This window comes from Carassius carassius, chromosome 14 (genome assembly GCF_963082965.1).
Source record: "Carassius carassius chromosome 14, fCarCar2.1, whole genome shotgun sequence".
NCBI lineage: Eukaryota > Metazoa > Chordata > Actinopteri > Cypriniformes > Cyprinidae > Carassius > Carassius carassius.
Window position 1 is genome coordinate 22,401,795 of NC_081768.1, and position 27,027 is coordinate 22,428,821.

General features: G+C 36.7%; 1 protein-coding gene across 4 annotated transcripts in view; it reads left to right on the top strand.

Moving 5' to 3' along the window:
• The first annotated feature begins 1,428 nt into the window (after positions 1-1,428).
• Positions 1,429-27,027, top strand: part of LOC132157357 (Golgi-specific brefeldin A-resistance guanine nucleotide exchange factor 1-like) — a 91,086-nt gene continuing 65,487 nt past the window's right edge. For all 4 annotated transcript variants that reach the window (XM_059566686.1, XM_059566687.1, XM_059566688.1 and 1 more), the window contains exons 1-3: positions 1,429-1,555; positions 10,033-10,135; positions 10,685-10,751. In XM_059566686.1, the coding sequence (XP_059422669.1) occupies positions 10,040-10,135; positions 10,685-10,751 (163 nt within the window). In that variant the 5' untranslated portion in view covers positions 1,429-1,555; positions 10,033-10,039. The remainder of the gene's footprint in view (positions 1,556-10,032; positions 10,136-10,684; positions 10,752-27,027) is intronic.

Genomic DNA, 27,027 nt, shown 5'->3' on the forward strand with positions numbered 1-27,027 from the left:
TTCCCAACGCCTCGGAATCGAGGAATCACACAGATAACATACACACAGTAAATCAGAACCTCGGTCAATCACCCCGAGCTCACTCGCGTAGGTTCTTCAAAACCTTAAGATTTAAAACATGAACATTCTTGTAACTCATCGCGGTGCGTGCTAATATATGTGTTTCTAAGCCGTCGTTCCTTGCTCAGCAGTCAAATAGAACGTTTTGTCTTCTCAACATTCTTAAAATAAAGGTTCTTTATTTGCTTATGGAACTTTTTAACGGTCTGCGAAAAAGGCTTCTTCAGATTATTCTTTTATTAAGAACTGTTTACTTCTGTCGAAACCTAGGTTGTCTTTTGGAACCTTTATTTTAGACTGAATATTTCATACCAAAATCCATCTACAGTAGGCTATTAATAAAAAAAAAAAAAAAAAAAAAAAAAACGAATTAGGCTAGTTTAAAGCAGATATTTACACTATAGATGACTCTTTCTTGAGGCGTCATAATTTTATTTATTTATGGTTATTCATCAAACAAATCTGCGTGATATATTTAGACAGATATTTCTGTCTCTTTAGGTAGAACACTAGCCTACAATAAGCTCAAAGCAGACACTTAGTCTTAATAAATACGATGTTTTAGGTGTTCACGGTTCAGCACCTAACGTTAGTTACGTACATTGTCCTAGACTGTAGCATATAGCCTACTCCTGATGACAATTTGATACATAAAGCGACCATGTAGCCTATAGATTATAATAATGGATCTCATGCAACACTTGAAGTCAAACAATACCGCCCTCCTTGGGCAACATTATTGATTGTGGATAAGAGCTTTCTGTGTTTTTCTAAAGAATCTGTATTTTTATTTTATTTAGTGGGTATATGCTGTCCGTGTTAGGAAACAACTTTACCTTTGCAATATGTTTGAAACGCTGACATAGTGTACTTTAGGCTACAATCATCTGAAGCACTGTAACACCGTTAGTTCTTCTTCAGTTGCGATCTAACAATAAATATATGTTTGGAAACGGCATTGCTTTTTAATTATCTCCAATGAACTGCATTATTTGCGCTCTTGTAGGTTGTGACAGGAGAAAATAAGCCCGTGTTTGTGAACTCTCAACGCCTCCGTCTTGAGTACACCTCTCTTTCGTCATCACTGAAACTCAACCAACCCTGTTTGGACTTGACTTCACCGAAGTCCCGCCCCTATTTTAATAACACGCTAACAGGAGAACATTAATGTTACGACAATTATAAACACTACAATTGGATTTTTAGGTATAACTGGCAATCTCAAAAGTATGCAATTGATGTGTGACTGTATATGTCCAATTAACGACATAACCTCTTAAAAAACCCACGGGAAGTAAGGTCCCAGACTCGAAAGATCATTGGCTGAAAACAGCTGTCAGTTGACAGGAAATATCATGGTAGTGTGCGCCTGCACCATTTCCACGTCAGTAAATTTGCCTGTGGAGGAGATTACCAACCGGTGACAGAATACCTGTCTAGTGCTTTTACAGAGAAACATCAGGGCATGACAACACTACGTGGAGCTGTCTAAAATGTAAGCCTTTATTCAACGCAGTAATCGAAGCATTATTATCTGTCTGAACGCATTTGGTCGTCTGCTAAACTAGTTAGCCGAAATGAGTAGAAATGAATCTGAACGCCATTTTGGATTCGTGTGTTTTCATGTTTTTCTGTTTTGGCAGACGCATACACGTAGAAAGAAGAACAAACTCTTATAAAACACAACGAGGGGGTCCTGAGGTCACATTTAAAACGATTCTTTGTGCTGGTTAACAGCTGTAGTCAGTGTGACAAACCGCTTGCTAGCTTGTTGACAGGTTGGTTAGCTCCATCATCAACTGTGTTGTTTATTCATAAGTCTCTCGATGTCTTCATTTATAGTCGCTTCTCGAAGTAGAAGATTTGTGGTAGACAGCTGAAGAAATGTGATGTTCAGGTCGCTTAGCATGTTATATTTGTCATTGACAAGCTTTGCCAGGAGGCTCGCTGAGGATATTGGCCTACTGATCAATTCAGCTATAATCACTTCACACTCCTCATCAACCTTTGTACATCACGTGGTGAAGAGAGAAAGACTGTTTGTAATGAAATGATGCTGGTATTGTGAATGCTGTTGGAGATAACGGAGTGTCATGAAGAAGTGACTGGTCTGTAGCTTCATGAAGCCGGTTGTTTGTGGCCGTCTTCACTGAATGATCAAGGCCCTCTCGTTGGTATTTCTGCTTGAAATAGAGTAAACTATTTGTGCTTTATTAGATGGGCTGATGTTTACGCACAGAGGTTTGACTACAGAGTGTGATTGTCACCAAACTTCTCTTCAATATGTGTAGATCTAGAGGAGAATGCCTTATGTAGATGGTGAATAAAATTGAACCCTTACATATAAAATAATAGTCAGAATAAAATAAATTATTTTTTAAATGGGCCATCTTGTTGAATCTTTAGTCAAAAATTTAGATCTTTTTAAAAATATTGTTGACTACTTGCATAACATGCATAAAGTCCAGGTATGACTCTGTCTCCCATTAATGCTTCTTATTATGATATGATCAAAGTTGTGTAGGGAGGCAAAATAATCAAGTAAACCATAGATGTTTCAGTACATTGCTTCACTAGTATTCATCTTCAAACATTTCTAACAATATAAAAGTTATTTTTACTTTATAAAAATCAGTTAAAAAATAAAAAAAGACTCCTGTTGGGGGTTGTTTTTCACAGTTGTACTAAAAGGCCTGTTACTTGCTAAAAAAGTATACATTGTTAGGCTAAACGACCAAAGACTAGTAGATTGTTTACAGCAGTTGTTCAGCAAAGATTTGGTTATGCTGATAATTCAGAGGCCTGAGAAATTTTTATTTCTAAAATATCACAGGATTCTGTGGACTTTAGGGTAAAAAAAAGAACCATTTAAAACGTGTTTGATATTTTCCAAATGTACATTAGTTATTTAAGGTGAATGCTTTTGTTTGGTAGTTTTGAAGCTTTCACCATACATCAGGATTTTGCCTTCTTGAATGCTGATGCAAAATTGCCTTTGCCTTAGTTGATGCAATATGTATAGTTGTAAAACTTTGACAATCACAGAGAACATATTGGTAGTTTATGACTTTTTGACTTGCAGGTTTATTCACATATATTTAACACTGTTATTATGTTATATTTATATTTCATAATGCCATTGTTTAGATGAGTTTCAGTTTCACTCTTCCAGAACATGAACCAAATGTCTTTTTGCATAAACAAATAGATTTTTATGTGTTGGGATTACTTTCTGGAGTTGCTATATAAATATATTTTCTGGTCGTAAAGCCTCATAGGTTTATTTATTGTCTGTATTTCTGACATTTTTTTTTTTTTGAGAGACACATCCTTGCATCAACACATCCTTCAAAAACATTGTGTTTTCTGTTATGTAGTGTTTGACCGATATGGGTTTTTGGGGCTGATACTGATTAGTATTGTCACGGTACCAAAATTTAAGTATTCAGTACCGATACCAGTGAAAATCCACGGTTCTCGGTACCAATTTCGGTACCAAAGCAAAACACAAAAATATGCTAATTTAAAAAAAATAACTTTTTAGCACTAAAAATAAAACCAATGCCATTCTTTATACTTATTTACAATTGTGTTTAAAGTTTTTCTACAAGTTATATAATTATGAAAAACAGTAAACAAGTTCCACCCAAATTTAATTCGTCTTTTAATTTATGAAATTTAAACACATTTTATTTTTGGTAAATAAAGGGGATTTGCTATTAAAATTAAGACATGGAAGAAATATTGTGATTTTATTTCTTTAAAAAATAAAATTTTATAAATTTTTTCAACAGTAGTTGCAGTATCACATACATTTTACTAAATAATAGTAATATTTCTAGCACAATGCCTTTATGTAAAAATTAACTTTTAGGCCTAATGAATGCATATTTGTCATTTTAACTGAACTTAAGTCTGGTGGTGATGCTTAAGATATTTTTGGTCATTGAGGGTTTCTGTAAAAAAAATAGTAATAGATCATATTAATTATTATTAAAAGATAATACTACTACTAATTCTACTGTCATACTAATGTACAGGCGTGGCCAAAAGTTTTGAGAATTACATAAATATTGGAATTTGGAAAAGTTGCTGCTTAAGTTTTTATAATAGCAATTTGCATATACTCCAGAATGTTATGAAGAGTGATCAGGTGAATTGCATAGTCCTTCTTTGCCATGAAAATTAACTTAATCCCAAAAAAACCTTTCCACTGCATTTCATTGCTGTCATTAAAGGACCTGCTGAGATCATTTCAGTAATCGTCTTGTTAACTCAGGTGAGAATGTTGACGAGCACAAGGCTGGAGATCATTATGTCAGGCTGATTGGGTTAGAATGGCAGACTTGACATGTTAAAAGGAGGGTGATGCTTGAAATCATTGTTCTTCCATTGTTAACCATGGTGACCTGCAAAGAAACGCGTGCAGCCATCATTGCGTTGCATAAAAATGGCTTCACAGGCAAGGATATTGTGGCTACTAAGATTGCACCTAAATCAACAATTTATAGGATCATCAAGAACTTCAAGAAAAGAGGTTCAATTCTTGTAAAGAAGGCTTCAGGGCAACCAAGAATGTCCAGCAAGCACCAGGATCGTCTCCTAAAGAGGATTCAGCTGTGGGATCGGAGTGCCACCAGTGCAGAGCTTGCTCAGGAATGGCAGCAGGCAGTCGTCAGCGCATCTGCACGCACAGTGAGGCCAAGACTTTTGGAAGATGGCCTGGTGTCAAGAAGGGCAGCAAAGAAGCCACTTCTCTCCAAAAAAAACATCAGGGACAGATTGATCTTCTGCAGAAAGTATAGTGAATGGACTGCTGAGGACTGGGGCAAAGTCATATTCTCCGATGAAGCCCCTTTCCGATTGTTTGGGGCATCTGGAAAAAGGCTTGTCCGGAGAAGAAAAGGTGAGCGCTACCATCAGTCCTGTGTCATGCCAACAGTAAAGCATCCTGACACCATTTATGTGTGGGGTTGCTTCTCATCCAAGGGAGTGGGCTCACTCACAATTCTGCCCAAAAACACAGCCATGAATAAAGAATGGTACCAAAACACCCTCCAACAGCAACTTCTTCCAACAATCCAACAACAGTTTGGTGAAGAACAATGCATTTTACAGCACGATGGAGCACCGTGCCATAAGGCAAAAGTGATAACTAAGTGGCTCGGGGACCAGAATGTTGAAATTTTTGGTCCATGGCCTGGAAACTCCCCAGATCTTAATCCTATTGAGAACTTGTGGTCAATCCTCAAGAGGCGGGTGGACAAACAAAAACCCACTAATTCTGACAAACTCCAAGAAGTGATTATGAAAGAATGGGTTGCTATCATTCAGGATTTGGCCCAGAAGTTGATTGAGAGCATGCCCAGTCGAATTGCAGAGGTCCTGAAAAAGAAGGGCCAACACTGCAAATACTGACTCTTTGCATAAATGTCATGTAATTGTCGATAAAAGCCTTTGAAACGTATGAAGTGCTTGTAATTATATTTCAGTACATCACAGAAACAACTGAAACAAAGATCTAAAAGCAGTTTAGCAGCAAACTTTTTGAAAACTAATATTTATGTAATTCTCAAAACTTTTGGCCACGACTGTATATACAATCCACTATGAATTGATGAGCTGCTGGGTTCATGAATATTAATCACGTTGTCTGCGTTAGGTCAAACTGATTTGTTGAAATCAAAACGGGGATGGTACTAGATCAGCGCCAGCCAATGAAATTGCCATTTGCTCATTAGCTCCGCCCACTACCGGAGAAACCGGTATGTCTTTTGCTTGTTCGAAAATGAATATGAATAATTCAAAATGAACTCCATTATTTTGACAGGAGAAGACAACAAAGAATAGTTTACATATAGCATGTCGATTCAGCATGGTTAGACTCTCTCTCTCTCTTTGCATGTGTGAGAAACAGCGCTATCAGTAAAGCGACGGTGAGTCGTGCGCCTTCACAAAGAGTTTACAAAGCATCAAACACAGGTGCGCTGTGCGTCCATTGAGATGAACTGAAAAGTTCAGATCGCTTGATGGAGAGAGAACTCTGAAGCTCAGACGCTGAAATTAATGCAAGCGTCATGCGCTTCAGTCTATGTAGTAAACAAACCCACAGGTCTCTGCCATTAATTAATTCACACAGAGACACGCAGAACATGGATTCATTTTTCAAACAACTTTTGCGGCTTAACATTTACAGATACTGGTCCATATGGAGATTTGATTTGATTAATTTATGCTAACTTTGACAAATTCCATGACTGTCCATATTAAAATGTAAGTTTCATTTTCATGACTGGATTTTGAGATTCCGTCCTCGTTTTCTGCTTCGTAGCGCTGAACCGGGTTTGAACGGGCCTCTCGGTACTACCGGTACTTCTATATATATACCGGTACTTATATATATATACTTATATATATATATATATATATTATTTTATAAACAAAATATTTTAGTTTGTATGATATATTTTTTTCATTGGTTCAGATTTTAAGCTGTTTTATGATCAAAGTACAACGTGCCCCTCAGATGTTAATGTACTCCACCTACGTGGCATGTTGTCACTTTTAACTTGCATTTTTTTGAGGGTAAAAGAAAACCGTATACACTAATTATGAAACAAAGCGACATATTTGTATTAGTCAAATGTAAAATTACTGTGGATAAAAAATATATATATTACAATGTAGTCTGTGCAAGCGGGCTCACTTCTGGAAAAATCGGCCGGAAAAAGACCAAAAAACGGCCGATTGCCGATCGCGTATTTTAAGCAAAAACCGGCCGGTTCCGATTTATGGCTGGTCAACCGGTGCATCCCTACTGTTTACACTATGGTGCAGCAGTACTTACCACACATTTTACAAGATTATATGTTTGCCTCTAGACATACACTTGATATGCGTTGACAGGTTTCCTCGAGCTGAAGGGATCCCCTGAATTTGGTGTGGATTCGCCGTGCTGTTACAGAGATATGGCCGTTCAAAGTTTAATTGGTTTTCCATAGACTTCATCTAGGTAGCCACTAGCAAACAATAGAGCACACTCTGCTGGACGAACCAAGTAATTACAAATTTTTTAAGCATTTTATTAGCATGATATGTTCTGTAAAAATATCGGCAGCATATTGTTGCCATATTCGTCGATACTGATATATGGGCGACAGGTCGATATCGGCCGATAATATCTGCAAAACGATATATCGGTCGGGCTCTACTGTTATGCCTGTCTTGCCCCCACAAGGCACCATCTTGAATAATAAAATCTGAGCTGCTACTACCTGTCTGCTGCTTTGCATGATGCTTTGCACAAAGATTACCTCCAGCTTTAAGCTCTGCTCCATAACCTGCGGTCTAGTTGAGCTGTCTGACTAGGATGATCATATATGTATGTATGTATATATATATATATATATATGTATGTATGTATGTATGTATGTATATATATATATATATATATATATATATATATATATATATATATATATATATATATATATATATATATATATATATATTAGGGGTGTAACGGTTCACAAAATTCACGGTTCGGTTCGATATGATACACTGGTGTCACGGTTCGGTTAGGTACGTTTTAGATACAGCAAAAAGAAAAAATTGGCAGATAAATTTCCTTGATTTTTAAAAAATGTTTTATTTATTAATTTAAATTAATTTTAAAATTAATTGATTATTTACATTGAATAATGATGGAGCTATTCTTTACCCATCTTCTATGGTGTTTTCTTAGCAGCATACTGTATAAAACAAAAACAGCTCCTTATAAAAAAAAAATGAAAATGTTATATTATTGTAGTAGTTATGAACAAATACAAAGATGTAACTTTTTATATGGAACTCTATAACTCTTTATATTGAGTGTGTTTTTACTCAATTGTTTCTCTATAGGGCTTATGTTTTTTGGAACAAAGCAGGAATTACGGTCTGTCTGAAATGGGCTCGTGAAGGAATATTGTAACGGGGCTCAATTACATTAAGCATGTTCTTAAAACCTACGTTTTCCACTACAGAGTAAGGCGCTCGCTCACTCAGTACACGCTGAAGGCTCGTTGCAAAATGGCTAATGCGTTTAACAGACCAGAAATAGAAGATCCTCCAATAACCAACAGGTCTGGTGTTTGGGTGCACTTTGGATTCCCTGTAAGCTATAATGGTGATGATAGAATGAATGGTAAATAGTAAGGTCTCATATCCGCGGCTATAACATAAATGTAGCCTACCAATCGGCGTGGTGATGTCTTTTGCCCTGTTTGAATCCGTTGGAAATGTCTGTCTAAATGCTGCGGGGATAGTTTGTTGTGTGTATGTTTCTCCTTTTTTTCATCTTTTCCCAGATACTGACACACTAAGGTGATGTCGGCGTAAATGAGTTGACATGTTTCAAGTATTCCCGCTGGTGTTTTTTTTTTTTTTTTTTGTATTCCCGCTGGTGTACCCTAGATGCGACATATCGTTGTTTTTTTTTATCCACCACTCTCTTGCCATCACCATTATAGCTTACAGGGAATCCAAAGTGCACCCAAACACCAGACCTGTTGGTTATTGGAGGATCTTCTATTTCTGGTCTGTTAAACGCATTGGCCATTTTGCACCGAGCCTTCAGCGCGTACTGAGTGAGCGAGCGCCTGACTGAGTAGCCTAACATAAACATATAAGTTGGTGTAGGGCTGGGCGATATACAAAAAAAAATGATATCTCGATATTGTCAAAATTTTTACGATATTCGATATATATCTCGATATGTTTGCATTTGCATTTAAATAATAAAAAATAAAACATGATTTTCTTTTGCCCATTAAAAAAAAACAACTATTTAGATTAAACAGCTAATTTAAGTAGTTAAATCTAGACCAAGAGATCACTTACTGCTTTTTATTAAATGAATACATGTAGGCCTATATGTAACTGAAGCAGTGCAAATTAGGTAACGGTTACAGAAAGTGCATTCTTCTTTTTAGTGCATGCAATTCACAATTTAAACTATGCAACTGGGATAAGTATTTTATAAAATTTTTTTTAACAAGTTTAAGCTAAGAACACAAGTCTGTCAACTGTCTGTGGTTTTAAGAGAAGCTCTGTGGCATGAAACTATGGTCCTACTGACACTAAAAACCCTCTTAGATGGGGAGCTAGTTGCTGAAGCACATAGCTATTTCTTATATATAAATATATATAAATGAATACCAAAGACTTTTGCATTCTCTCTGTCTATATTATGGAAACTGGTAAACATATCAGTGAAATTCCCCAATAGTAATTCCAAATGGCCATAGCCTATGTTTCTCTATTCAAACATCAGCGGTCGAGTAAGTGCATTTATTTTGCGATCACTAATGCAAACAATACAGTTGAGATCTCACGACAGAACACAGACCGGCTGAACGACGCTTTCATTAGATCGCTCAATTCCAGCTTGTTAGTGTTTTCAGATTATCGTCAGCGGCTCTTCCGCAATGAGGAGTGAGCACGTGCGCATGGTTGCCAGATTGCTTAAAATAAGCAAACACCGGGCAGAAAATGTATCCTTGTAACAGTGGAGCTCTGATTCGGAGATTTAAACTCTTGTTATCTGGCAACCGCTATCATTAAAGCTCTCGTAGTAGAGGGGCGTAGAGCAGTCAGCAGTTACAGGTTCCTTTTTTGGACATTCGGCGCGTTCTTTTGGGAAAGTATGCTTGAATTTAAAATATATGATATTCCCATTATATATTTAAATTGTACATCGTCGTCAAAATTATTCCGATGTTATCGCTAATATTCGATATATCGCCCAGCCCTAAGTTGGTGTTTTTTTCTTCTTCGGGGGTGTCAGGGGCGTTGCCTGTTACGTCGTTTGGGTTATTGGGCTACCTTGTTGAACGCATATCATTATATTTCACAATTTTTTTTTTATTTTCCAAATATAATTAATTAGTCCAACGAACTAAATGTAATTGCATTTTTCTAATTAAATCCTAGATTCACTATGGTGGACAAGAATATATACATCGTTCAAGGAGAGATTTCTGTTGTCGTTGCTGCTATCAAGAGGAACTCTAGATGGAGTACCCATACTCCTTTGGTAAGTTGTCCAATTTAGTAAGAACATGGTAGTTATCTGAATTGCAGGGCCTGATGATATCACACGTTTGATTTTTAAAATTATATTTAATGGCCACTTTATGACCCTATTTTTCTCATAATTCTTTAATATTTAAATTAGGGATGCACTTTAATTGATAAGCCATTAATTATGGTCATGTTATGGCTGATATTAAAATTCTATACCATTTTGTCTAAAAAGTAAAACTAAAACATTAAAACTCAGTCGTTTAAAGCTAGAAGTGAATTAAGGCATCACAACATTGTAATGTGCAGTATAAAAATGTATTTAAAAAAATATTTGCTTTAAGTAATTGTTAATTGATGGCAAGTGATAAGAGGAGAAATTTGCATGCATAATTAAATATCCAAAATCAACCTTTATAGAATATCAAATCACAGATTCATGTAAAATCTGTAATATTGACCAATACATGATATGGTATTCATACATAATGCATCCCATATTTAAATAAAATCGAATGATATTGTTCGAGAAATCAACTAGAATGATCTTTTTTTTTCACAGGATGAAGAACAGGACCCACTACTCAACAGCTTCAGCCACTTGAAAGAGACCCTCAATAACATAAAAGGTTAGACATTATCAAAATTTGGATTACAGTAGATAAATTATCAACTTAGTTATTGAACAATGTGTTTGGACAGTTTTCTGCCATTTATCTAGCTTCTTAATTGCTTAATATCAACTGTTGAAATGCCCTTTTCTCTATCAGTCTAATTAATACAGATTTGGTTGATAGAAGTAAAAAAAAAAGCATAAACCAAAGGATAAGATGCATTCTGCCAAAGCACCATTTATTTTCCTTAATTTGAGACTAGGCTGAAGCACGTCATGCAGGATCAAACTAAACAGACTCATTCAGCATTCGCAAAAGAGCTTCTTTCCTGCTACAGAAGAAAGCGTATTTAACCAGGTGTATGCTAAATTTCCTCTGAGGAAAGTGATGGCCTTTTCAAATCAGTCAATATTATCTTTCTCAGTGTCTTACTGTTGGGCTCTTATGGTACCTCATAATGTTTGGGGTCCCATTGAAACTATGTCAGTGTTTGTTCAATCAAGTTATACAAATGCCTCCTAATGAATAGGACAGCTAAGGTAAATGTTATGTTGTGTTTTTATGTAATTGTTCCTCTGTTCAAAAATAAATTAAAATTCTCTCTTATTGTGATGCTCTTTAACTTAAAGAGGTATTGTAATCATTTTATAACAGATTTTGAATGAAAATTCCTACTATTTGATTTATTTTACTGTTAAAATAATTATTTTATTATATTATGACAGCTTATTGAAGGTGACTTTTGAAGGCATAGTGAATGGCCAAATAAGTTGAGAGAACTTTTCCACAATTCCTCTTATTTTTTTACTATAAATTTCTCACTAATGACCACAACAGTGACCCCTATGGTTTGTTTACAGAATTACATTAGAATCTTAAGGGCTTATGAGTTCAAGGAACTTTAATGAGTTGATGACTGATTAAAACAAGCCCTTTAAGACTGTCTTTTGGGTAAGCGGGGCACAAACTCTCTCGGCTAACATGACTTCCCTTTGGTAGCTGAAAGTCCTGTTAAGCACGCCAGCCTGATTCATCGTGGTGAATTTCAGTGTGTATTAATGGAGGGGTGTGAGCTGATGAGATGTGCAGCAGCTCTCTACTCTGTCTGCATGTCGTCATGCCTCTGTAATGGAAGCCCTGGACAGGGAGTCCTCTCTCCGGAGAATAATGCTGCTCGGAGATGGACAGGAGCGGCTGTGTCTGGACACAGGGAGAAATCTGCCAGACTCCCCCTCTGAACCATAGCAAAGACCTTGTTAGTTCTCTTGTGCTGTTGAGAAAGTGTTGACTTTCATTCAGCTACTTCACAGTCCCACATAGATGATGCTTGTTTTCCAAGCCTAGACACACTACCGTTCAAATGTTTGGGAAGATTTCTTATGTTCACAAAGGCTGCATTTATTTGATAAAAATCAGAAATATCTTGAAAAATTATTACAATGTAAAATAACTGTTTAACATTTTAATGCATCTTAAAATGCATCTTTTCATTACTCATTACTTCAGTGTCACCTGATCCTTCAGAAATCTTTCTCTCACACACACACACACATAAAATTTCATATTGTTTTTATCAATGTTGAAAACCATTGTGCTGGTTAATATTTTTGTGGAAACCGAGATTCTTGATGAATCGGAAGTTCAGCTGGGTTTATTTGAGCATTTGTCTTTTGTAATATTATAAATGTCTTTACTATAACTTTTGATCAGTTTTCTGAAAACAAGATATTAATAATAAAAATAAAATGAAACTTACTGACCCCAAACTTCTGAATAGTACTCTTGGATGCACAATAAGGGGTCAAATTATTTCTGGAAGTATTAAAAACATTAATTTGATTTTCAGACTTTACCTTACTGCTTTGTTTTACTATTTCTATCTTAATAATCGATTCAAAAGAGTAAGTGCTTAGTGAGTGTGCATAAAAAAATTGTTTAATGCCTTTTCGAGAAAGATAAAGTAAGCTGAACTGGGGTCATATTATATTGTGAGTGTTTTGGCTCATTGTTCTGTGAATCAAATTTATATGTCTCTTAAATGGTGTTGGGTGGACTTTTGTAGCCCAGCTGTCTTCTTAATGAAAGCCTAGTAATTCCATCACATTGTGGCCATTTTATCTTCGCCAACAACAAAAGATACCGCTGAAGGAAATGTGGATTAGACCCAAAAGTTTACTAGCCACTCTCACTGGCTTGATAAAGGTTTCATTCTCCTTCCTCTGCACCAGCCGTTTGATTGGCAGGCACATGTGCCGTATGGCGGCAGAGTGCAGCTGGAAGTATATCATCTGCAGTTTAGGTTGGGTAAATATAGCAGAGAGGCTTGTCAGCCCGAGAGATAGATTGTTCTGGGAAAGGAAGTGTTGTCTCTCGTTCCACAAAAAAGTATTCTCTTCTTGAATAAGGCCATTTTTGTATTTATGAAACAGAGTTTCCTGAATTTAGGATGTCAGAAGCGTGTGTTCATGCTTCCTCACCTACACGTACAGTATACCTGGTTTAAGCAGTTAGTGGGGTTTTTGTAAAATGTACTAAATAAGACTACAATTTTTTTTTTTTTTTTTTAGATTTGCATATAGTCCCCCCCAAAAAATAATAATAATTGGATTCGCAAATTAAATTCTTTACTAATAGGTTGAAGAAGCAGATTAAATGGAAATTGGCTTTGTATTTCAACAGGGACATAGGTTACATTTTGTTATAGATGCCACAGGTACCTTACTTTTTTTAAGGACGTTCTGAAGTCATCGCTGAGGTTTTGATTCGTCTCTTGTCTTGGAATCTCAAGCATGAAGGTGGTGACAGCAGTGATCTATTTCTTCGGGTGTTATTTGCACAAGACTTACGGAGAGAGCTACGCTTGGTTGCTGATAAGCAGGCCATGGCTGATTCTGCAGGCTTCTGCATTTTCTGCCCTAATTTTGGGGAAAGTTATATTGAATGATTCTGGATGTTGTTTAATGTGTTAAAAGGGACATGTTGCTTAAAGAAGTGTAATTTCCACTCCCTCTTGTTCTAAACCTGTTTGACTGACTTTATTCTGTAAAATAAAATACGATTTTTACAGTGTCTCAGCCAGGTTTTGTCTATACAGTGAAAGTCGGTCGGGTCCAATGTGTAAACTCATACAGGAAGTATTTTGCTCTTAAAGATAGCTGAAAGCATTAACATGTAAGTCCAAATATGTTTATACGTTCTCTAAGTTTTAATAGAAACCGGATAAAATTATGGTAGCCTTTTTTGGGAATAAACGTAAACAACAATAGCCCTCTGTAGGCAGCAGAAGCCACTTGGATGTTCTTGTTAATCCTGAACCCCTCTGGAATTACAAGCAAGCATCTTGGGATGACAAACGAATGTCATTGTTTTTCCGTCATCTGCTTTTAGACTCTTTTTTTTTTTTTTTTTTTAAATCCAAAAACACACTGGTGTTGAAGAAATGAGCTTTAGATCTTGCGTCTAGCTTGTTGGACAGCAGCTTGATGGATCTATTGGTTTTTTGAGGGAGATATTCTAGCTCTGATACGTGGTCTGTTTAACATCAAATTGAGAACTGGGATTCATTCTGGGGTCAAGTAATTCTCTGGGATGTTTTTGATATCCCAGAGAATGAAGATGTCTCACATGCTCATAGTATTCACTTTTTATTCACAAGTCAGCCTGAGCCTTAGTCCTTTAAAGCTTTGAATCTTCCTCCAGCCCTCCCCCTCCCTTCACGTCAAAGGTCAGGTTTTTTGACAAGTCTGCAGAGGAAGCCTGACAAACTAAATCCTCTCATTTTTATTCATACAAATACAGGTTTAAAGATGCCACCCGGTAGATCCAATACCAGAGCTTTGTTTGATTGACAACTCTCTCACTTAGCCTGTACTCCTAGCCTTTCCTCTCGTTTGGTTTTCAGGTACTAAAGAAATCCCTCTTCTAATAGTTCAGACCACACCATCCAATGATTGGATAGCGTCTGAGTTTTGTTGTAAACATCACAGTGATACTTTGATCGCTGGTTCTTTTCAGGCACTTTCTGCAATCTCTTCATCTCCTGAACAAAGGGCTGTGGATGAATTCTTTGACACTGTCTTCTTGATTAAGACATTTGCCATGGTTTTGACAGGTCCTGAGTACAGTATTTGCAAATTCTTGTCTCCATACATATGTATATTTGAAACTATACTTGACATCTCAACCTGCACATGTTAAATCTTTTCTGCTTGAATGGTTGAGAGTGTTTCCTCAGTCTTAACACACGCATGTAAAGTGAACTATAGCTCAAGGTCAAGTGTGATCTGTCTCTGGCTCACAGCTGTGCCTATGTGCTGGCGTCCCAAGAAGGGTTTCTCCCGGGGGACGTGGGAATATCCTGCTTCTTTGAGGACCTATGGACACTGCCATTTGATATGTGCATGTATATAATACCTAGATGATCTGTTAGAATGTGCACAGAAAAGAGTCATAAGTCAGATCAGACTGGCACAAATGCAAATATGTTTACTTACCACGGCAAATGGAGCAAATAAATTCCCTATCCCCTTCAAAGGAATGGAGAGGAAAGAAAACATGAGGGTCTGCCACTCATGTCCTTGGTAACGTCATCTGAGATTACAAACAAATAGAAAGTAGAGTGTGTGTTCTCAATATCAGTGTGATGAATGCTTCTACAGGGACGTCACTTAGATTTAAAATGACAGAATATTATAGACGGAAAGAACAGTAAGGACTCCCACGACAGATATTAAGAAATAAATTAATTGTTTTATTTCTTTACAACGTTTTTTTTGAGTTGATTAAATTGGTAATGTAGTCCGCCTCACTTAAAGAAGGGTCACGATGATAGGCAAGTTGACAAGTCGTATCATCGGTAATTGGTCACTGGAGCAGCCTTGAGATTTGCCTCATACTGACATTGCACCATATTTTGATACATACGTAATATCCAAGTTATTATCGTTAACCTCTAATGCTAAGCTGAAGGTTTAAAGGCAGGGTTACTGTCCCGATGTGAATGTCAAAGAGATGAAATGACCTAACCTGGTGAATAGTGAGAGGTTCACTGGAAGGAATTTACAACTGCTGTCCCCTGAGGAGAGAGGCCTCCTTCCATTACGCCCAATCTCCCGTCCTAGGTTTCCATCAAAAACAATTCTGGACTGTCCCTGGCTCCTCTTCTCCACATTGATCTCCTGTCCTAATGAGAGATAAGAAGAAAACACTTGCTAATGTTTTAACCTTGTAACTAATACCACACATGTCTGATTTCTTTGATGTGTTGACAAGCCTAAATAATTGTCATGAGTAATTTTTTTAAATGATCAATAATGCTGTCACAATTAGCGTGGCAACGCATGCTACACACACACACACACACACACACACACACACACACACATATATATATATATATAAATATAAATATAATATTCCGATTTAACACGGTAAAAATATTTAACAATTAATGCTGGGGCAGAGCTTCAGAAGAGCAGCAGTGAACTGTGATCAGATGAGATGTTGTCAGGCCTTATGTCAGTAAAAACAAATTTTCCTGTTCTGTCAGCCATTGTAATGTGCTCATAGCAATGGCTCTTCAATCACATGCACAAATGCTGTGGCATTTGCTGTATATAATTTCCATATTAAAGCGCAAATGAAACTATGAGCATGCAACATCATAGTTATGTTGTCAATTAAGTCATGAAGTGTCCGAAAAGGATTTTAAAGTCTTAAAGAGAGAGTTCACCCAAAAATGAATCTCCTTATTGATATTGTACAGGGAGTGTCAAAGGTCCATTTGAGAGATAGGTGGCGGTAATGAACTTCTAAGTCTGCAATCATTTGTAAAGCAAGAAGACGACGCCTCCTCACGTGCAGGCTGTGTTTTGAGGAGGCACTTAAAATGGGCCTACACGGTGCGATTTTTGCTGTCGTATGAGTTCGCATGCGATTTTTATTTTATTTGTTTATTATTTTTTTTCAATCGTGTGGAAATCGTGTATGCTTGTTTGGTCGCGGCTCGTACCATGTGCGAGGAATTATGAGCCGAGCAGAGTGCCTTACGAGCACTTCCCCACCTCCCGATCATTTTTAAACATGTCTAAAAAGTTTGTGAGCTATCGGTTTGAATTTGTGACGTGTGGTTGAACGAGCCATATGAGCCATTGCATGTAGGTTATTGTATTGTAGGTTTCTAGCAGCGTGTACCATGCTTTTTAATTTTTAATTCTCTCTCGCTCTTGAAAAATGCATGTTTAACCTGTTTGCATGCACCCCGATGCGGGCGTCCTCAACGCCCCTCATCATACACGTGTCAGTGTTTATGAATAGATTAAATGAAACCGGACAAATTTAATCTTGACAACCTATATATTATCATAAAGATCTAAGCCTCAAGCATCGACGACAGATCACGGTTTTTCAATGGAAAGCTTATAAAGACTGTATTTGCTACATTTGTGTAAGCAGTACACATAAAAACATGAACAATGGAAACGCTGTACATACCAGATTCGTCATAATAACGAGTCATAAACACATCCACAGCTGTAAATCCTGGTTTAGTTAGGAAGGGAAGGGTCCACTGAACGACATACGTTTGGTCCAACGAAGCAATAACATTGTAATATGGATCATAATTCCTTTGTTTACGTTTCAGTTCTTCAGCGACAGAACTGTTTGCGTCTGTTATGGAATAACTCACGGTCAGAAACTGCATCTTGGTAGTAAAAAAAACGGCATGGTTTTGCAGTGTACAGTGTCACAAACAGAATTAGACGATCCACCAGAAAAAAGAATGAATGAAAGCTAGCCGAAAGATAGTATATTTGAATTTTGGTGCTGGCTCATGACGCGCTCTGACGCGTTTCTTTTATTTGTCAACAGTTTTTATATATGTGAAAGAGTGTTTTATGTTGAATGTGAATGTATCTACATGATTACCATCTGTTTGAGTGCAAATCAGCCCGAATCAGCTCGCTATTACTGTATGATCAGATGAATAGAGAGAGTGGATTATTTAGTTTATGGCGCATTTGTATAAGTGGCCATCAGCACATCAGCACTTATTTGCATCGTAATTCATTGTAAATGCTGCATTTCTAGCAATCTCAGGATTTTCTGTAATTGGAATACAAAGTTAAATTTTTTTTTATTTTTATTATTATTATTATTTTTCTTACTCAAATTATTCTTATTGTATTCTTCTAGTGCTCAAATAAATCACTTATATGATGTCTGAGTTTCTGTCTAGTGTTTTATAATTGAAAAAACAAACAAACTATGCAGCGGTATGTTTAAGGAGTAAATAGGGTGTAGAAGCCTTCAAAACAGTTGGTAAATATTTATTTTATATTTGGGGGGTGGGGGGGGGTGTAGACATAGTCTCATAAAAATATTAGCAGGAGCCACATTTTTCATGAGATCTTATTCAGATTTGAAATAGAAACTCATGAGACATGTGACTTTCAACCCATTGCTTTTCTAGATTGCTCCAGGACTGATTTCATGTATTTTTATATCAAATAAAAAAAGATTTGTGTGGTAAAATAAATTCAAGGCACTTCAGTATCTATAACTTTTAATATTTTTGAGCATTATCAAATCTGGTTGATAAAAAGTAAAGCCCAAAGGGTCTTCTTTCCAAAGACACAAAAATTATGTTTGTAACACACTGAAGTAGGAAACTGTTACAATTATAAGTTAGGTAGAGCACTTTCAGCTGTGAGTCCCATAAAGGGGGGGGGGGGGGGGTCAGGTTAACAGGTTAAAATTTCAATTAAACACAGTTTAGTATTTTGAAGCCATTACGAGGGCACAGGATGTGTCCTCATAAACCATGTTTACGTTGTAATACCCATGTCATTATAGACATTTGTGTCCCCATAAACCATAACACACACACACCTCATCTGTACGATTTTCAGATAAACTCACTCGTAACGTGCGCGTGGACATAAGAGGGCTGTGCAAAAAATCGAATGCGATTTTTCATGCACATCTCACCAGTAAAGACGCTCCTGTAATTAGAAGTATATCTCCAGCACGTGCGTTCGGATCGGGGTTGCCAGGTTTTTACAACAAATCCTGCCCAGTTGCTTCTCAAAACTAGTCCAAAACTAGCCCAATCACGCTTCGATGTGGTTCGCCGATAAAAATTGCTTCCTGGGGTTAAAATATACTTTTTTTTTTTTTTTTTAGCAGGGTTGCCTTGGTAAAAATACGCATTTTAGGGGCTAAATATCACGTTACGAAAAAAAAAAAGTTAAATTATATATATATAATTTTAAATGCTTGTCCTAGCCCCTGTTTATTATTCAAAAACATCCAACTGTTAATTTTTAGGTTAATTTGTTGATAAATTTTTCTCAAAACATTATGACGCTATTTGCATCATTATCTTGACTAGCTTGATACGTTCATGTTGGCTCAAGAAATCGCTCAAGTTTGGGATGGGACTACCTGTCTGATCGATGGGCATCATTTATGAAACTTTCGTAAATCTGAGTTAATTTGGGTTACTGTGCGTGTAAAAATGGACCTTCCCAAAAAGACACTTCCAGATTCACATATAATAAACCTCATATTTGATAGTTAATCGTGTGTGTATGTTAATGCAATCCAATCATTCGTAAAAAGGGTGCTCATTCACTCATTCACGATTTGCATAATCCCCACCAATGAATTACATACGTGAATTACTTCCGTACAGGAATGCTGTGGGATCTTCTGGGCTCCCTTTTCAGTTTGTCCCCAATATATAGCATTAATGCAGAAGAGACTAGTTGGAGATGCCTAACAAAAAAATTATTAATTAAAATGCTAAGATTGTAGAAACACCTGGTGCTCAGAATAATATTAATTTATGATAAGAAGGCAAAAAATTTGTAATATAATTTTGATCAATGATTTTTTTTTTCACAACTAATTAATTTTGTCATATATTAATACTTTTCCATTTGGCTAAAAACAAAAACAAAACATTTGGATGTTTTTATGCATTTACGTATTATTGGCAGTGGGTGTAAATAGTTTCTCATACCAATTTACATTGAGAATTCCGTTATTCTTTGAATGTAACGTTATTGTATTTTTCCCCCCTTTTTGTTTGTTGCGTGCTCATTGTAGTAAATGTAGATTACATAGCAAAGGTTTAAGTGTAGCTGCAGGATAATTTTTTTAATAATGAAATGCATTACTTGAAGTCGTGCAGATGCTTTTCCGAAGGTGTGTTGAAGTGTTACTTTAGCTCTGTAAATCCACAGTACATGCTTCATATGTAAGTCATCTGTCCCTGTGGTAAGTTTAACACCCACAGCATTGTATTGGTGTCACTCAGGGTGGCAGCGTGCTCATCATGGCCTCTGTCCCGCAGTAATAAAATGCTCCATAAGTCGTGATGATGGATGCTTGTCTGTTCTTTGCCAAGCAGCAACCCAGTGCTGGTTAGTAGCTGTAAATCTGGCCAGTTAACAGTGCTCTAACCGGGGACTGACAGTCAGGGCTTAGGCCCAGTGTTAGGTGGGGATGCAACTGTTGTCCTGTTTCAGAGCCTCTCAACAGTGTGCTGAGTTCATGGGGGGGCCCATCGCACAACTATTAATCATAGTCTTTGCTATGAAAGGCTCACAGGGCGGGGGTACATGTGTATGGAGGAGGTGGAGGTGACGTTGGTGGGGTGTTATGTTGACAGGAACAGAGGACAAGATGGAGCACGAGAAGCCGACCGACTCCATGAAGCTTGTCCGCACCCCCAACCTAAACGTCTGACCTTGCCAACTGTGCTTTAGAGAAGCAACGTTAAAAGGTTTGTGAGCTGCAAGGTTAAAACAATTATTGGGGCCAGAGAAGTGAAATTATATACTGCTCTGTTTGAGAAATCTTCCAAGTGTGTTACAGGTTAAAATAAAGTATTGTAAGGTTTTATTGTCATATAAATTATGGATGCACTGTAAGTTTGTACCTTAATGGCTAGGGGTGCACAATATATATCGGCCGTTGAGTAATGCGCATCTTAAATATCGGCCGATAATTAATGCACATCTCATCAGTAAAGCCGGTTCTCTGATGGAATTTACCGCTGATTAGAGAACCAGTTTTACTGATGAGATATGCATTAATTATCGGCCGATATTTATCGTGGACCCCTATTAATGGTTACAAGCCAGTATTAGAGATTGATTGATTTTTGCAATTTACCACAATCAGTGTTATCTAATGCTCAATTAATTTTCAAAGCACTAATAATTTAATAACACTGTTAAATGTAATTTTCAGCAAATATCAGTATCCTTTTTTCATAATTGGTTCTCACAAAAAAATTCTAATTAAAAATAATCAGCCTATTTCAGCTCAAAATTTAATATCAACCTATAGGCTGAAAATTCAGCTTTACCATTACACAAATAAATGTTCTTTTTTTATTTTATTTTCCCTAAAAAATTAAAATGTTACCAACCCCAAACTTTTAAATGGTACTGTATTAGCATATTATCATTTTATATATATATATATATATATATATATATATATATATATATATATATACAGTACAGTACAGTACAGAACAAAAGTTTGGACACACCTTCTCATTCAAAGAGTTTTCTTTATTTTCATGGCTATGAAAATTGTAGAGTCACACTGAAGGCATCAAGGGCTATTTGACCAAGAAGGAGAGTGATGGGGTGCTGCGCCAGATGACCTGGCCTCCACAGTCACCGGACCTGAACCCAATCGAGATGGTTTAGGGGTGAGCTGGACCGCAGACTGAAGGCAAAAGGGCCAACAAGTGCTAAGCATCTCTCGGGGAACTCCTTCAAGACTGTTAGAAGACCATTTCAAGTGACTACCTCTTGAAGCTCATCAAGAGAATGCCAAGAGTGTGCAAAGCAGTAATCAAAGCAAAAGGTGGCTACTTTGAAGAACCTAGAATATGACATATTTTCAGTTGTTTCACACTTTTTTGTTATGTATATAATTCCATATATAATTCCACATGTGTTAATTCATAGTTTTGATGCCTTCAGTGTGACTCTACAATTTTCATAGTCATGAAAATAAAGAAAACTCTTTGAATGAGAAGGTGTGTCCAAACCTTTGGTCTGTACTGTATATATATATATATATATATATATATATATATATATATATTTCTATCTCTATGTAGTAATAGACAAGAAAGAACAGCAGTAATGTAATGACCGAATCTAATTATTACAATAGGCTTCATCTTGTTTTAGTTAACAAAGACACTGTCCATCCTAGAGAATTGTAGTGACTTGATTATTATTATTATTTTTTAAGTTTATTATTTTAACAACAAGACCATTTTGGTTTGCCTGTTTGTCTAATTTCCTGCTTCAATGATAGATCCTGTGTCACCTAAACGTACTGTAGTTGTTCAACAAAAAAATTGATTTGTACTCGAGACTCTCAAAATAGTCAAGCTCCTTCTGTAGAGAGTGCAAATTGACTCAAGTTACACTGGCAGCTTTTGTTGTGAGGTCTGCAGTAATCCCTCATCAGCGCAGCAGACGATGATTAGCAAACAAGACTGCTTAATTACTTTCTGCCTTCTGAATTAATATTACTCTCATGTAAACAGACGTTCTGCTGATTTGAAAGCGGTGTTTGTGTGCAGCTTGAAATGTCCTTCAAACTGGCTTTGAGGCATGAGACGCTCATTTAAGGGAGTTTTCCACAGTGAGATAAAAGGCAACATATTTTGCTTAAAAATGCTTATAATAGAAAGATTAAGATTTTTTTTTATTTAAATTTTTTCTCATTACTGCAATGCACATTTTATTTTGGTAATTTGTATTGTTTTCACTGGAGGCTCATTGCTGAAATGCAGATTGTTATTACAGGTTGGTGTTTAGTTTCTTGTACTTTTCTAATGTGAGATGTCAGTCGTAATTGGCAGAAGTATTGATTGTTTTTGTGTGGCTGTGTTGGATTGTTCTTTAATGTTTTGTTAAGCATATTATTATGAGGTGGAAATTGGTCCGGGGTGGGACACTTGTGTTAGACTCCTGCTCATTTTGTTACCGCAAAAGGAGAGGGCTCTGGACCCTCATAAAGCTACACTGGGAGCCGAGGGCATTCATAAACTGAAGGGTATTAAGGTGGGTTTTGGGCCATTTCAACACCTCTGCCTTCATCCCACAGCCCTTTGTGTGGTGACATGTTGACGGGACAGTTGGCATTTCCTAGACTGACAAAATGACCAGGTATCTGCAGTTTCTGCAAGTGCCATGTGCTAGTTTTTGATGTGCAAATCATACTGTTGCTATGTTTAACCAACAGAAGGCTAGAATAAATTTAGCAAAGGCTGAGTGGCTCAATTGTCTTTTTTTTTTTTTTTAAATCCGTCTCCTGCCAGCATGGTTTCACATCTGATCAATCATTTTGAAGAAATCATATTTGTTTTCCTGTCATACTAGAGAATGTGCACCAGACATGCTCTTGTATCCTATTGAATTCCAGTAAACCAGTAAGGTAACAAGTAAAGACTAAAAGAATGTCTTTTTTTTTTTTTTTCAACTGTCAATAGATTTTAAATGCAGGTGGCTGCTACAAACAATAAAAAACTTTTCTAATTAACTAATATAGAAATTATTGTTGGTCTATTCTGAAGGATCATGTGATACTGAAGCCTGGAGTAATGATGCTGAAATTTCAGCTTTAGATCACAGGAATAAATTACATTTTAAAATGCATTGAATTATAAAACAGTTTCTAAATTTGATATAATATTTCATAACAATTTAGCATTTAAATATGTTTAACCAACCCCACAATTTTGAATGGTACTGTATTTGAAGCACACTTACCTGTAGTAATAGATAAGAAAATCAGCAAGGATGCGGTCACATAATCAAGGAATTAAAATGGGCTTCATATAGCTTGTTTTGATTTCCAAATAAACCATCCACCCTGGAGGATTTTTAGGAAATTGGGTAAAAATCTCATGAGCAGTTTGGTCATGTCCAGAGCACTTTATTGTCCATCTCTTTTTAGTAAGCTTCTACATGTGAATGCCTGAGGCTAGAAAAAGATGCAAGCTACATGCGGGAGGCATAACTGTAGTTATTATCACATTGAATCTCCCTAAATCTGGCTTATCTGTAGGCCTGTTTAAATTAATACAAAGCCTCTTTGATTCTGACAAAAGTGATTACCCTTTGATGGATGTAAGAAGTATATCAGGTATTGTGCTTTCTGGTTTCTTACATCTGGTCAGCGTAAAGCCAACCGAAATAGTAATGCTAAAAGAGGAAAGGTGTGTGATTAACCGTGTCCGATTTCATTGATGAGTGTAATGTTAGAGCAGGAGTAGAGGTTACTCAGATTTTATTGACAATGGAGAGTCTTATGATGTTGAGAGGGTTCGCTTTTTGCAAGTCTTGTCAGGCTGGAGAAATCAAAGCGCACAGCAGACCAGCAGTAGACTAAGCCCTGGTAGAGGGGGAATGGTCTGGGATGGGGGGTTTGCAGAAATAAGGGCCAATATTAGTATTTCAGAGGCAGTGCCTTGCTTGTGTGGCGTTCAGATCTTAAGCCTAGGGCGTCCCTGTGCGAATCCCAGACTGCCTTTATGGACTGAGCTAATAAACCTCTCCACACACACATGCACACACACCCTGAACACAGCTGCTTGTTATTTCATGCCCCATAAGGACCCTGTGACCACGAACATTCTAATACACATTTCTAATTAAATAGGCATCGGTGTGTGTGCATTCAAGTCCAACTGTCTTGTTTCACTCCTTGCTCTACACACACACATACACACGCTCACATACACAAAGATTGACAGGCTTATTGGCGAATAAAATTCAAACCACTCTTGCTTTGGCAATGCTAGAACAAACACTGCTTCACTGTCACCCATATAGCATGCACATAAAAGCCATCGTTTTATGGGCAGATGAGATTTCATAGCAAATGTTGACATTGTTTTGAGTCGCTGTTGTTTTTGCACTTTATATAGGCCTTGTGTTGATTCCATACATTCTTAAAGCATTTTGCGCAGTTTATTTTATTCAATGCACTGTTGAGTGAATTCCTGTTTAATTCTTCCTCCTTTATTCAACAACATTCTTTTTTGAGGAATTTGTCATTGTATCATGAAGCCATAGCTGTATTTGGATAAAGATTAAAGTGCATTATTGTAATCATGTGAAACTGATCAAACACACTTTGCCCACAGGCACACTGCAGCTAAATGTGGCTGTCAATCCTCTGAGTCAGTAATCCCGTTCTGTAAAAGTACTGTATATTTTAGTTATTTGCAGAAGTGATAACCACATTCTTCACACAAATTCAGACCTGAAAAACCACATTAGGATTAAAACCGTGTATAATGTACAGAACCAGTGTTGCCAAGTCCATGGTTTTCCTGTAGAATTGGGATATTTTCATACTGTTGCCACGAGTTGTTGTTTTAAGTCCACAGGTTGAAGCAAATCCCCACCCTCCCGAACATTATTTTGGTGAAACCTTGAATTTGATTTTGATAACCAGTTTGCCCTGGAACACAGTTGGGATGGTTAGGGGCATGATTGGGCTGGTTTGTATTGCAGACCTGGCAACCCTGCACCCCTGTACGTTGTGGTCTAGAGCACTGGTTCCCAACCAAGAGACCAGACCTAAAGGTTTTTTGTTTTTTTTGAGGGAAACATTCCAGGACTTTATAGTGGGCTTCAATGGTAGCCAATAGGTTGAAGGTCCAAATTGCAGTTTTAATGCACCTACAAATGATCCCAGCCAAGGAATAAGGTTATTGTCTAGTAAAATGATCGGTCATTTTCTTTAAAAAAACAAAAATAAAAAAAAACATTATATAATTTTTATCCACAAATTCATTGTGTCGGCGACTTCACATTACGTAATCATGTTGGAAAGGTCATGCACAGTTAGCTTTTTGTCTGAGTACTTTAGTTCAAAAAGGTAGGGTATGGTTAAAAAACTAGATCTCCTTTTCTCCTCCAACTTCAAAATTTCCCAACATAGTTGGGTTACGTTTTTTTTTTTTAAAGGGCATTTTATTTTCTTCACACATTCGCTTTGTAAACACTGGGTCGGTACTTCCACCTGTGTCACGTGTGACTTTTCCAACATGACTGCTTAATGCATGAGGTCGAGCTAGTGCAATTCCTGGAATGTTTTCCTCAGAAAACGTAGTTTCTTTGCCACTGAAGACTGAAAGACATTAACATCTAGGATGAGGGGGGTGAGTAAATTAATAGGATATTTTTCTGGAAGTAAACTAATCCTTTAAGTTTGATATCTAGACCTAGGAAAGTTATATAACTTAATAAAATCTCATAAATCCATTTACGATTTTATATATATACACACATATACATACAGTACAGACCAAAAGTTTGGACACACCTTCTCATTCAAAGAGTTTTCTTTATTTTCATGACTATGAAAATTGTAGATTCACACTGAAGGCATCAAAACTATGAATTAACACATGTGGAATTATGTATGGAATTATATACATAACAAAAAATGTCATATTCTAGGTTCTTCAAAGTAGCCACCTTTTGTTTTGATTACTGCTTTGCACACTCTTGGCATTCTCTTGATGAGCTTCAAGAGGTAGTCACCTGAAATGGTCTTCTAACAGTCTTGAAGGAGTTCCCCGAGAGATGCTTAGCACTTGTTGGCCCTTTTGCCTTCTGTCTGCGGTCCAGCTCACCCCTAAACCATCTCGATTGGGTTCAGGTCCGGTGACTGTGGAGGCCAGGTCATCTGGCGTAGCACCCCATCACTCTCCTTCTTGGTCAAATAGCCCTTGATGCCTTCAGTGTGACTCTACAATTTTCATAGCCATGAAAATAAAGAAAACTCTTTGAATGAGAAGATGTGTCCAAACTTTTGCTCTGTATATATATATATATATATATACAGTATATATGTTTATATATGTATATATATGTGTATATATGTATGTATATGTGTGTGTGTGTGTGTGTGTGTGTGTATATATATATATATATATATATATATATATATAAGTTATGCCAAATTATAAATGTTTTTGTTTGCATAAACTGTGAGTGAATATTTAAAAACAAAAACCTTTTTTTTTTTTTTATCCTTGTTTGGTAAGTCATGGAAAACTGGAAGCCATGGCACTTTAAAATGTTGGCAATGGGTCTCGAAAAGGTTGAGAACATGTATAAACAACATGGCGGTTTACTAAAAATTGCATCATGTTAATGTCTCGGGTTGCTAATGTGTCTTTCATCAAAAATAGCTAACATCCAAACAGGATACACTCTTGGAAACCAAG